Source organism: Mesitornis unicolor, unplaced genomic scaffold (genome assembly GCF_000695765.1).
Source record: "Mesitornis unicolor isolate BGI_N332 unplaced genomic scaffold, ASM69576v1 scaffold40593, whole genome shotgun sequence".
Taxonomy (NCBI): domain Eukaryota; kingdom Metazoa; phylum Chordata; class Aves; order Mesitornithiformes; family Mesitornithidae; genus Mesitornis; species Mesitornis unicolor.
The window spans coordinates 1-12769 of NW_010173433.1; the positions used below are offsets into that span (position 1 = coordinate 1).

Below are 12769 nucleotides of genomic sequence, written 5' to 3' on the forward strand. Positions count from 1 at the left end.
TTTATATATATATTTTCCTACAATTAGAGAAGGCAGAAACTTTTAAAGGAAATGTAGTTTATTAAGAGAAAATAATTTTTTCTGTAGTTTCTACATTAGGTCTAAATTTTCAACAAGAAGGTTTAAATTTTTGTTATCTAAAAATCTTTACCTTCAGGTAAAACAGAACAAAATATCTTTTTTAGGGACTAATTGACTCAAGCAAAAAATTGTTATTTTTTTTAATAAAAAATATTTGTAGTTATGCCATCTAACTTTAGCCATCCAAAAATCAGTAACCAAATCTAAAAGAGCTCTCTCATGTGATGACAGAAAAAGCCAAGATTACTAGTTTAGACTAAATTATTTCAAGATGACTAAAATTAGGGGAGGTGTGTAAGATCAACCAGGGGAGGTGTCTACAGTCAACCAATGCAGCATGGACACCTGAACAACAGGCACCCAAACTATGCTATATTGAAACAGATTTGAAAGATACCATGTTAAGATATTAATTGATGGAGAAATCTTATTTCTAGTCAGCAGAAGCTATAGTCCATGCAACTATCTCATGTAATTGGTGTGCAGGGATGCAATCTGAAATACCAATTGGAAAAAGAGAGACAGGAGAGTGCATTCACATAGGAGCAAAGGGATGACAAACATCATAAAATCATTTTATTTGCCTTATTACAGATCTCTGCATTTAGAACTTTGTCCCTCTGAGCGTGGTTTCTCCTTCCGAGGTAGCAGTGAAATCCTGAGCTTGTGTTTGATATGCTGAAGTTAATTTTATATATGAGTGTGTGTGTATAGGGATGAGGGAGATTCCTTAAAACTCATAAACATTTTCACTGCTTCTGGGTGCACTTCTATGAAAATGCACCAGTCTAATATTGCATTGCTATCAATAGCTACATCAAAAAAGAGTTCTCAAAACTAGATTTGCTGTTGTGGCACAGCCAGATTGGATATAAAAGCAATTTTCCAAATCAATTACCCTAAAAACCTCAGTCCTTATAAGCAGCCAAATTCAGGAAAACTCCTCTGCTTACAGAGAGAGTAATGACATTCTCTATATGATGAAGGACCTTGGCTTTGATAATCATCAGTTGCAATGCCCGAAGTCACCCTTCGAAAAGTTTCCCTGATGCCACAGTACTTGGTGACAGGGGGTGCTACCAAACATATCTTGACCTAATTCTAAATTAGGTAAATAGCTAAATATAAAAAGGGAGGCAGAGGTAATGAAGGAGTGGGGACCTGGGCCCATACAGTACCTAAAACTTCAACTAATCCCCAACAGCAAATAAAAATCTATGCATTTGCAAAGTGCAGACACAATGCAATGTGGTGTAGCTCCACATAGTGCATGTCCAGAGTCCCACTGCAAATGGGTGTTGAGGACTGGCAACTCTCTGCAGAAATGCACAGAACATATTTTGGTCAATGGCAAGAAAAAAACTTTAGTTTTGGGGTGGAATGAGAGTCCAAATCAGATTAGAGTGCAAACTTGGAAGGAAAAGGGACAGCTTGCTCCAGATGTGCTAAATTTGCTACATTTTATGTACCAGCATCTCTCCATCACTTTGATCAGCTGTCTGTTCATGGACATCCAGGGTCTGACACTGGGAAATTGGAGGGAGAGCTCAGATTTGTATGGGATATATGAGTTTCGTCTAACTGTGGTTTTGTAGCTCAGTGTATATAGCTTTCTGGCCATTGACAACACACTCGGGACAGAAAGACAATAAAAAGATATCCACCAAAAAAAAGAAAATAAAATGAGAATAACAAACAGTTTCTCAGCAGCCTTCCACAGAATTACAGAAGAAGCTGCAATAAAACAAATCCTCTCTTCTCATGGCAGAGATTACCAGCAACTCAGCAACACACCACAGACACAACCCAGACAAGTTAACAAAGCCAGGAGAAGCAGGTCAAACTTCTACTTGGGAAGGTGCCATAAAGCCAAGTAACCAGATAAGTTTCTGTGTTATATTTTGCCCATGGCAAGGGGGTTGGTAGATGATCTTTAAGGTCCCTTCCAACCCAAACCAGTCTATGATTCTACAATTTTAAGCTACACTATAGCTAACAAGCCAGGCCAATACTCTGCTTAATTGTGCTGCTACAATTTCAGATGTATGGCCTGGCTGCAGGAGAAAAGTTTCAGGAGAGGCTGGGATGAGAGGGAAAAGTCTTGGTATTTACTGTAAATATTACCCAGATTGTGAAAGTCTCTATGTGGTAAGTGTATGCAGTTAATAGTAATAATGTATTTTCAAATATATTATTAGTTTTTACTAAATTAGTTGTCATGTGTGTCACATGAAAACACTGACTGCCCTGTTCCTACTGGGAAATGGGAACTTAGGAAACTGATATTCTCAGTCTGTACAATACAAATATCCTAGCCTGTGTGGGTTCTTCTGTTGTTCAGGCTCCTTTAGGACCCGGGTCACATGGAGGTGTCTTTGGCACAAATATTTAAGATGAACTTTTAATGAATATTTCTATCTTGACTATGGAATTGGAAATATACAAGTCAAAATAAGTGCATTGCACATTTACTGAGCCATCCTGTAGCACTTCACCTTTTTGTAATTAATTTCTTATTTTTTCCATTGCCTTTTGTAGTTTTGTAATTAATTTTGTTAATTAAAAACAACAGCATGCAAAGGGAGAGCAAGAGAAGGGAGCTGAACTGGAAGATGGTTCATGAGCTTCACAGCCCACGGAGAGGCCATGGAGGCAGTGGTGGTGGCTGGCTGGATACTGGGATAACCCCTTCAAAAGCCTCGGGGTTTGGGGTGAGGAACTCAGTAGGGCTTTTCCCTAGAGCAGTGGGAGAGAAGGCTGTAAGGCTCTGCACTGTTCTCAGGGCATCAGCTCAACTATGGTACTAGGGGCTTACTACTGATACACAAAAATACAAAAGTGCTGCCCAGGGCAAGAGGAAGGGATTGTTCCCTCCTTAAAGCAAACTTCCGTCCCTGCCTTCAGCAATTGTGATAGCCTGTCATCCCTTCTGGGTGTCTTTATCCCACACATACAGACTAGTCCTTTATCATACAGACTAGACCTCACGTACAGATTAGGCCTAGATTTTCATTTTCTGCTGCCTCAGGCAAGTGAATTTCCTTGAGGCAACTCACTTTTGAGTGGATTACACTAAAAGAAAAAACATGGTAATGAATATTAATTGTCAAGTGTGTTATTGAAGCTATTTATATTAGTTTAAACCATATACTATTAAAACTATTTGATGTTAGCTTAAAAAACCAGTGTGTTGGTTACTCATGCAGGTTAGAACTGCCAGACATCTTTCTGTATTAGCAAGTTTTAGTCCCAACATGATCCCTTTACTCCTTGGATAAATAAACAGATCAAAGGTTTTGAAATGCATAAGGCACACGTATTTCTGCAGAAATAGGTGTAACCAGCACTGTGGGCTCTGTCCTGCTGCCAGCTAACAGGAGCTTAGGCCTAGCACATGTTCTAACAGCTGGCATAGTCACCCCGTACAGAGCATGGCACACAGGTGACTCCTCACTGCCTGCATGGCCAGGAATGGCCAAGTATTGCCAGGAGAGGATGACTGGACCTTGGCAGTCTTCCACACAAAATCGTGTTTTTATAAGAATTTCACCTGCTGAAATTTCTCAGGTAAATATTCCAGCAAATAAGGAGAATGAAGCATTTCAGAAGTCTATAAATATTTGCTCAAAATCCTAGTTATTTAAATTTTTTGGTTGAATTTTTAAATGCCAGCATGCTAAAATGTTTTAAAGAGATTATCAGAAGTTGTCACTGACCAAAACATGAGTTATCAATAAAACAGAATGCAATGTGGGCATTTTTTATATATTTTTTTCCTAAAAGAACACTTCTCTGTATTGCAACAAGTCCCACAAAAATACAATATTCAGAGAAAGGTACTTAGTATATTTCCTTAAAAAAATAAAACTCAGCTCTAATTTTTATTTCAAGAAAACAGTAAGGCTAAAATAAATTCTGCAAGTGTCATCATAGAGTTTGTTGCACTGGAATCACAGAGCTGGGTGGGAACTCAGGGGACTGTCAAGTCATGCCATGTTTAGCATGCTGAGCCAGGTTGGGTCAGGTCAGTATTGGAATGAAAGCTTTGTTTTTTTGTTTGCGTCCTTTAAGACTATGTTTTGGATGAGCTGCACCCTGTAAACTTGATAAGGAATACGGGTTTTGGGACTCTTCTATCAACCTGAGGACACTCTCAGTTGTGGGTACATCACTAAAGAATTTAAAGGAATAAGAACTCTTCATTTGCATTTTGCACAATTATTTTCACAGGATTATTTCTTTTTAAGACTCTTATTACTGACAGTAGGAAGTGAACTTGGGAGATTCATATTAGCATCCAGAAGTCCTGATTCCCAGCTCACAGTAATGAACACTGGCTCATACTCTTGGAGACACCCTGACACCTACTATGCCTCACATTTTCACTAGTGCACAAAGCACAGAGCTAAGAGATTGATTTTTTTTAGATGGGGAAATTAGGCAGCTCTCTTACAATGAAAATACACCCAGGGTCAGGAGTTCTTGTACAACAGGGAACAAGAGAAAACTAGACAGTGACAGTATATTTGGGCCCATTTCCCAGCCAGCGCACGCCAAGACCCCTCCCTCGCCCTCCGAGAACCCACCTATTCCTTGCAGCGCTCCAGCTATCATGCTCAAACACCATTCTCTGCTCACTCTGTGTTTGCTCTGTACTGTATGGTTCGGTATTGTACCGGCTGTGCCTTTAGACTGTAAGCTCCTCGGGACAGGGACCTGTTATGTGTTTGGCACACTTCACCTATTGTACAGCGCCGTGTACTCCAGCGCTATATAAATAATAAATAAAAAATAATAATTGTATTTCCAGTTGTTTCCTCCAAAAATTTTTCTAGGTAACAACATAAAAATGGTATTCTTCACCTCCTTTCACTAAATTTTTGTTTCTTACTTCCACTATAGGGATGGCTCAGTGATTTCAGGAAAAAGTAGCTAAAGCTTTTTGTTAATGGACAAGACATGTGGCTTGCTATCTGCACGGGCAAGGGAGCTTTAGGTAGCACCAAAGGGCACGGTCCTACATGCACCTTCACTTATAAAGCAGCCAGCATAGCTTGGGAGCTATGCAAAAGTTATATTTAGAAGCTCAGTTTGCTGCTACATGCCATTTCCAAAGGTCAGAGAGTTGATTTGACTAATGATTAGTTGGCAAGATACTCACTGCATGGATGAGAAAAAGTGCATTAGTAAACCATCCCTGTATGCCTGCTCAGGGGAACTATGCAGGACGCAGCTCTGCAGCATCAGCGGCTCAGCCTCTGACATCACTGCGTGAACATCTAAAATACGCTAGTCCTGAGCTAGGTAAGGGGGTACGTTACTGAAAGCTGAGGATGAAAACCAAGGTCTGTTCACTGGTTAGGGACTTTTCATGGTTATTATAGTGGGCAAAGGTTGACCTGAAGCAGGATCTTGTGAAAAAAAATGCCACACAATTAGCATAAAACATGTATCAAAGGGAGGGTGAAGGAATAGGGTGGGGAGGAGGGAGAGAAGGTAAAACAACATTTAAACTTCTTGTAACAGTGCCTTGTCTTCCGTTAGGTTCAGTGACAATGCCTATCCTAAATCTTGTTTATAACAAAGTCCCAGTTAGGGCCAACATTGAATAATAAAGGCTTACAGCAATTTGTCACTAGTAAAGTGCAAACCTTTAGGAAAATAGACTGGCCAATCAAGTTATTAAACACTGGCCCTCTGAATATATACTTTACAATTCCAAATAGTTGTCATCTACCAACTGATTCGACAACATTAAGTTTTTAAAATTATTATTTTACGTTAAAAATTCCTTGCAATGCAGATGTCTATTAACAACATAGAATAGTATACTGTACATCTGCAGCCAAAAAAACTGAACCACTTTGCACTGAAGTTTTCCAAAATATAAAGCTCTGTTCAGAAGCAAGCAGCACTAGACAGACATGTCACAACACTGCGTTACAAGATGCATCACCCACTCACTGTAGTAGGCCCTAAGTCCTACCCCTAAATTTTAATACTTTCGGTTCCATATACGTTGTAACCTTCTCTATAAGTTGCTAAATTCTGGGTATTCTGCGAGGAAGTTGGGTTAAAAGTCTGTGCACTCTTTGCCACCTTCATTCGTTTCGCCTCTGCCCTGGACTTGTAACAGAACTCTATCAAAGCCACCAGCATTGCCAAGCCCAAGCCTCCAACCAGAATGTAGAAGACTCCAGCAACGTTGCTGAGACTCAAGGCACTCGTCTTGTCCTGGGGAAACAGAAGCGACACAGTTAACCCCGGAAACCGGACCCCCGGAAGAACAAGATACACATTCAAACATTGGAAATGGAAATAAATAACAACATTGAGCTGAAACTAAATGACAGGCATTCACATAACTTCTCACAAACTCTGACCTATCTGGATCTATAAAGTATATTTTAAGCTCCTAATTTTCCTGGTTGCCATAAAAAGTTTTATAAGTATTTTGCCAACATATCAGGATGTCATTGCTTGCTTAGAGCAAAACATTATTTCCACTAAGTGGAGAATTAAACAACGACGTCTGGGTCTCTTTAGAGGACATTTTAGCACTGATACAAAACTGCATTTATGTAAAGCTCTTTAAAAGCTTTGAAATCCAGAAATCCATTTACATTAGATGAGACTCTGCTTGATCTTTACAAAACCAGTAATTCTACTTGTAGTAGGCATTGCTGTTAATTTAAAAGATCCAGACTAAATGACAGGTGAAAATAACATGTGAGGCTTAAGTTATTTCTTTGAACAAACACTTCCTTTGAAAGTGCACACTGTACCACACACATCATGATATATTTGCCTCTTACCGATTATTGTATTTTGTTTCTATTTTATTATAGATACAGTTCTGGAACATGCCCATGGACTTCTAAGGCTCAGTAATATAACTTTAAATAGCAATCTATGAAATCTGACACATTCATAACTGAGACAACAGTGAAAACTTTATAAAATTATTAAATACTCGTAATTTCATAAACTATCATCTTCTTGGACGTACATAACTATTCTACATTTCTCTATACTTCACTGCTTACTTATGAATTGCAATTTTTGATTTGAAATCCATGTGCATTTTTAGCACAGTTCTCAAGGAACTCTCTCAGGATGGACTTCCATTTACTACATTGTGCGCCTTAAGATACTTATAAAGCTTTATTCTTATGCAGACTATATAATCTTTACCTAAAGTAAGGAGACTACTTAACTTCCAGTTGTAACATCTATGAAATTCTAACTTACAAAGAACGAAAAACATTTGGATGTTTAATTTAAAGAGGCACTATTTATTGTGTAATCAGTAGACTAGCACAGTAACAATTCCCATGGATATATAGAGGTGTTTGGGGCTTATAGCCAGGTTCTGCTTTATGTGTCTCTTTTTATCTGGCTAAGAGGACTCTGAAGATCTTGGGGGAGACTGTGTTTCTCTGGTGGCAATTGCTGACATGGTGCTTGCAAACAAGGAGGAGGCAGGACTGAGAAAGACCTGACCTAAGGTATGTGGTGGCTTGAGGCTTTCCCAGCTGTCATGCATAGCTACACTGCCGTCCTCCTAACCACTTTTCACTCCTTTCTCCAAAGCACTTGCCAGAAAAAGCAAAATGTGTTGGAAATTTGTTTCACAGGTCAATTTTACCCACTCTCCAGCAGGGCAGCTGTTGGGGCACACAGGCAGCAAGTGCTCGATGCACGTCATGCTTTCCTTTCAGCTTGGACAGGATGGGCTGGCACAGGGACAGGCACTGTGGAGAAATTTCAGACTCCCCAAATACAGAGCTGGCACTGACTACTGACTGCAGTGCTTCCCAACCATCAGAAAATACCCACTTCTGTGTTTGTCCCCAAATAGAGAGAAATAGAGAAGGCTCCACTTCCTGGAGCTGTCAGGATTACTGTTTGGGAACGGACTAAGGTAAACACTGGAAGCTGTAGAAAGCTATTAATTATCAAAGCCTTTCACTTCAAAGCTCAAGTTAAGTCTTTCTTGGCTCCTCAAGGAGCCAGGGACCTTCCCAAAGGGACGCAGGCTCAGCCACCCTGGGCAGTGAGGAAAGGAAACCCTTCCCATAGTGTTTCCTTCTTTTCAGAAAATTGCTGAGGAAGGCCAACTCCAAAAGGAGAAGGCATGAAGGGACATTTCCTAAGTAGTCAATGGGGAAAGTCCACTGCCCTAGGCAGGAAGGAAACAACTAACCCAGCTTGCCTCCCCCAAAACCAGAAAATTGACGTGTAGCCCTTCAACAGATGCACTGAACATGTAGGACAATGTTTAGGTATTTATATCACTGACGACTTTACAAAGCAATAGTGCTTCTTTAAATTAAAGCATGACCCCCATCAAGACAAGAGGAAGCTGTTTCGTTCTGTGTCTACAGCTGCTTATTTTATTTCTAAGTTATTTTGCTTATTACTTCCTCTACAGCTTTGTGAACACGATAGTAGGTCCCGAACTGCAGCGACTGACCTTACTTCCAGAGTCCTTGGGTCCACATTCACCTTTATCGTACCACCATTTGTTTTTCAGCTTGTCTAAGACGCCTGCCTCACTGAGTTTCAAAACGGCAAGGTTTACAGGAGTTCTTCACGTGGAAAATAACATAAATAACATTATATATGTTATTTTATGTTATTCAAGTAAAACTACATAGAATCTCATTGCAAAGTGACAGAGCAGAGGCCACAGTGGGTGCTATGTCATGTACTGTTGGCCCAGGTTTAGAGACAGACATATGACCGGGACCTGCTCCATCGCTTTAGGTAACAGGCACATACTGCTGGGGAAGATTTGTAAATAAATAGTATGCAATTACTGTGAACCCAAAACTATTGGCTTAGACATATTAACAAACTCTTCAGAGACATATATATTGCAACTGGATATATGACTTATGAAACATAATAATTTGTGTTCCTTGCTTTCAATCTATTTTTAGTTTGTAAGCATACAAACCAATAATACGACTTAGCTATAGCTATTTCATTTACTGCCCTCAAATTTATCCTGTCAAGAGAAAGGAGCTGCTTCATGCAGTTTGCTGCCCATACCCACTCGGCACAGACCTGCGATCGCCGTCAGTACAGAGCACCATGGGCGTCAGGCGATTTGCATGCAGAGAAATTAGGGGAAGAGTTGCGATGCCCTTATCCTCAGCTAAGAAGAACATGACAGTCAGTCTTTTGTTTTCATTTCCCATTTCAGCATTGTTATTAAATTCAGAGTTTTTCCTCAAGTCTCACTTACTCAAATCAGTCTTTCGGGGGTCCCAGGCTCGTGGTTAATTACTATTCGGAGTATCTCCTCTGACTTGTGGTATTTGCAGGGTGATGCCATGGAGTTTAATACTGAGATAAAACCTGATCTGATGCCTCAGTCATGAACTGCTATGGGTTTACACTGAAGTTACCTGAACTCAGTGAATAATCTCAGAGCATTATGGTAATACCCCACTTCATGCAGTTTAAGCAGTTTATTTTCTAAAAACCTATGAAATTATTAACAGACTTATTTTATGTAGTTTCTACTTTGAATCACTGACTGTGAAATTTTTAATGTGGTAGGCATATGAATATCTATTTATGTGCAGGTGTGCATGAAAATACAATATATATCAGAGAAAGAGTAGATAAACAGAAATGGCATGTGAAAGATGGCCTTCTGGTGATGTCGTATGAGATGGGAACTGCTCCTGTGTGTGACAGTAGATTCCTATGGGAAAATTAGTCTCTTATAGCACACTGTAATACATACATTGCTAAATTGTTAACTCATGAATTCAAGGTTTATTAAATAAATAAACCAGAGAAAACCAGCTTGTAGTTACACTCTGTAACTGGTTTAACTGGAAATCCCCAAATGCTTATGAACAGTTTTTCCACTCAGAATTTATGCCCCCAGCTTGGTTGCCTGTCTAGGATTCCCTGCAGTTAAGGGAAAAAGTTAGGTACCTCCAAAAGGTGGGCTTGGATACCAGTTTTAAGAAAGGATGAAGCATGCTGTTGAGATCCCCACCTCTTTTCATTTACCTTGGTGCCTGGGTGAAATGACAATTTTTGACAGCTACAGTTGGGTGAGAGGATTCCCACGTACTCTCAAGTGATCCCTTTGAGTAAAGGAAATGCTTCATTCACTTTCCAAATCTCACACATTTAATTCACATGGAATACTCTGCTTCTAGAACAGAAAACACCTATTCTTGATCTTTTTCAATATTCAAACTTACATTTTGTCTTCAGGCTTCCTGGCAGCAGGCTGTGTAAGTTGATATTTGGAATAGGAGAGTCCCAGAGCTGTGAAATGAGTGGGTAGCAGTTTGGAATGCTGGCAAGTTGCCTCTCAATATGATCTTCTGTTTGCTTCTAGTACAAGTGCAAAATAATTAACATGATTTGGATAGCCATCATCTGTGACATGTCATGCACTGACATCGAGACACATTTTGGTGCTCCTAAATCACAGCAGTGTAACAGGGCTGGTTATGACAAAGATAAGGGACATCCAGGTACTGTTCTCACATGGAAAATCAGAAGCCTGTGGAGTTGTTGCAGATTAAACTGATTAAAGTGGTAATTAGGACTCTATATGAACTATTAAGACAAGCTGCAAGCTGGGACAAGTCAGAAAACAGATGTGTCCCAGTCCTTTGCTCTTTTTTCAGTACTAACAGTTTGGATATATAAAGCCTGATACAGGCAGGGATTTTTTTCTTCCTTGCAGCTGTAGCTTTTTTAAAGTCATCCTTTCTGCACTGTCTCTGTAAGGAAGCTCTCAGGTTTTCCTTTGGGAAAAGCAATCAATTTCATGCTTAAAACTGCCATGTTATCCTCAATGTATAACTGACTACAATGGCAACGGCCAGCAGAGATGGGGCAATTCCCACTTTTCACTGATTACAGCCAGTGATATGTCTGAGGCCAGGCCCTTGTTTCTCCTCTCCACAACTGTCCTTTACATCTCCCCTCAGACACTCCTAGGCACTCTGAACTAAATTTAAAAATACTACATGTTTTTTAGAAGAGGACTTTTGTCCCACTTTAAATCAGCCAGCTGTGATGGGAAACATACATAGTCCAATGTGAGAAGCCCAGACTGATAGGCTGCAGAGTGGAAATGGAACATTTTTGCTTATGCTTTTCAGAATAGCAACATATATTCCTGTTTAAAATCACATTATGTGATTGCAGGTGTAGGGGCTTCTCATGTATTTCAGACTTTGTTATGATAGTTTTTTCATTTTAATAGGAGATTTTCAACAGCTCCTATGGGAGATGAATGCCCAGAGCACCTTGGCTTTCAGGGCAAGCTGCATATCGAGGTGTCTTTTCTTTCTTTGAAAATATCCTCTCCAAAGAAGCATCATTTTGACAGTGTCAGTCACAAATTCAGAAACTACGACTTGTTACTACACTGCTTAAGGTTGGTGAATAGTGCCAATGACACTAAAGAGGTAAGGAACTAAAAATTAGTATGGTCTGCTGTACATGAGCAAGAGCAATGTACTTAGGTAATATACAGAGGATATACGACTTAGAATTCAAATTCCCATCAAGTTCAGACTTGTATACTCAATATTACAATGAAAAACTGCTATAGATTTTTTTTCAAGTTTAGTGATTCCTGAATTACTAATGTTGGGCTAAATCTTCATCTAGAACAAACTCGCAGTTTGTGAAAACCAGTGTAGTTTTTTTAATGTACAGCTGCCAAGAATCTCTCTTGTTATACATAAACAGGATCCATCTGCCTTAAATGCATGTAAGGATAATACATGAAAAGTAATAACTAAAATGGCCCTTTATATATGGAGAAGAATCGAGCCACAGTGCAAAACTTTTGTGTGACAGCATAGGGGACCCCACTCTTCACCCACCTGCTGAAATCAATGGTGGTGCAGCCTGACCTGGAAGCAGAGACACTGTTTTCCTACCTTTTCATCGTGTTATCAGCCCTTCTACCTCCACTCTTGGCTTCTTACTAATTTCCTCCTATCCTGTCCTCAATCACTTGCTGTTGGAAAAGGGCTGGGTTTTAAGAGCCTTGGGCTGGATCTTGTGCCAGCAACATCACTGAAATTACAGTGCTTTAAAACAGCATTAATGAAGCTCTGAGTTAGTTGTGTTCAGGACAATGAATGGGCTGTTAAAGCATTTAAATTACAATACTGACTGATTCTGCAACCAATACAGAATTCTGGTAGATAGGGATTTTAAAAATGCAATCACGAGCATGCTTCAGGAACATTTTCATTACCCACTTATGGCTGAGCCATTAATTGAAGGTAAGGTCAGTCTCATCTGCTGAATAAAAAACAAGGGCCATCCTGTTCTCCTGAGGGCTGCCAGCAGAGACCGGAGGAGAGCTCCATCAGCACACCTTCCTTCCACTCACACTTTCATAAAAACCATCCAGCAGAGTGGTGGAAGCTGTGTTTAAATACTTTCTAATGCATCACATGAAAGGATGATGGTGTACAGTTAAGAACTGGGGTAATACTTCAAAAGCACTCAAATGACTTGGGGACCTCGGTTTTATCTTAAAACTTGACTTAATTACTGAGGCCACCAAACTGCAGGCGGTCTACGCAGGGCAACGCAACTCTCTGAACCATCTTTCTGAATTTTGGAAGACTGTTCCTTAAAGGGAACAATAAATGGGGAGGCTGGAGATGACCCTTTATGA

At 39.8% G+C, this 12769-nt stretch overlaps 1 protein-coding gene across 1 annotated transcript in view; it reads right to left on the minus strand.

Moving 5' to 3' along the window:
- Nucleotides 1–4665: 4665 nt before the first annotated feature.
- LOC104537751 (glutamate receptor 4-like) overlaps nt 4666–12769 on the minus strand; it is a 58826-nt gene continuing 50722 nt past the window's right edge. The window contains exons 7-9 of the mRNA XM_010180728.1: nt 8558–8672; nt 6181–6315; nt 4666–4850 (exon numbers count right to left, since the gene is read on the minus strand). Coding sequence (XP_010179030.1) covers nt 4716–4850; nt 6181–6315; nt 8558–8672 — 385 coding nt within the window. The 3' untranslated portion in view covers nt 4666–4715. The remainder of the gene's footprint in view (nt 4851–6180; nt 6316–8557; nt 8673–12769) is intronic.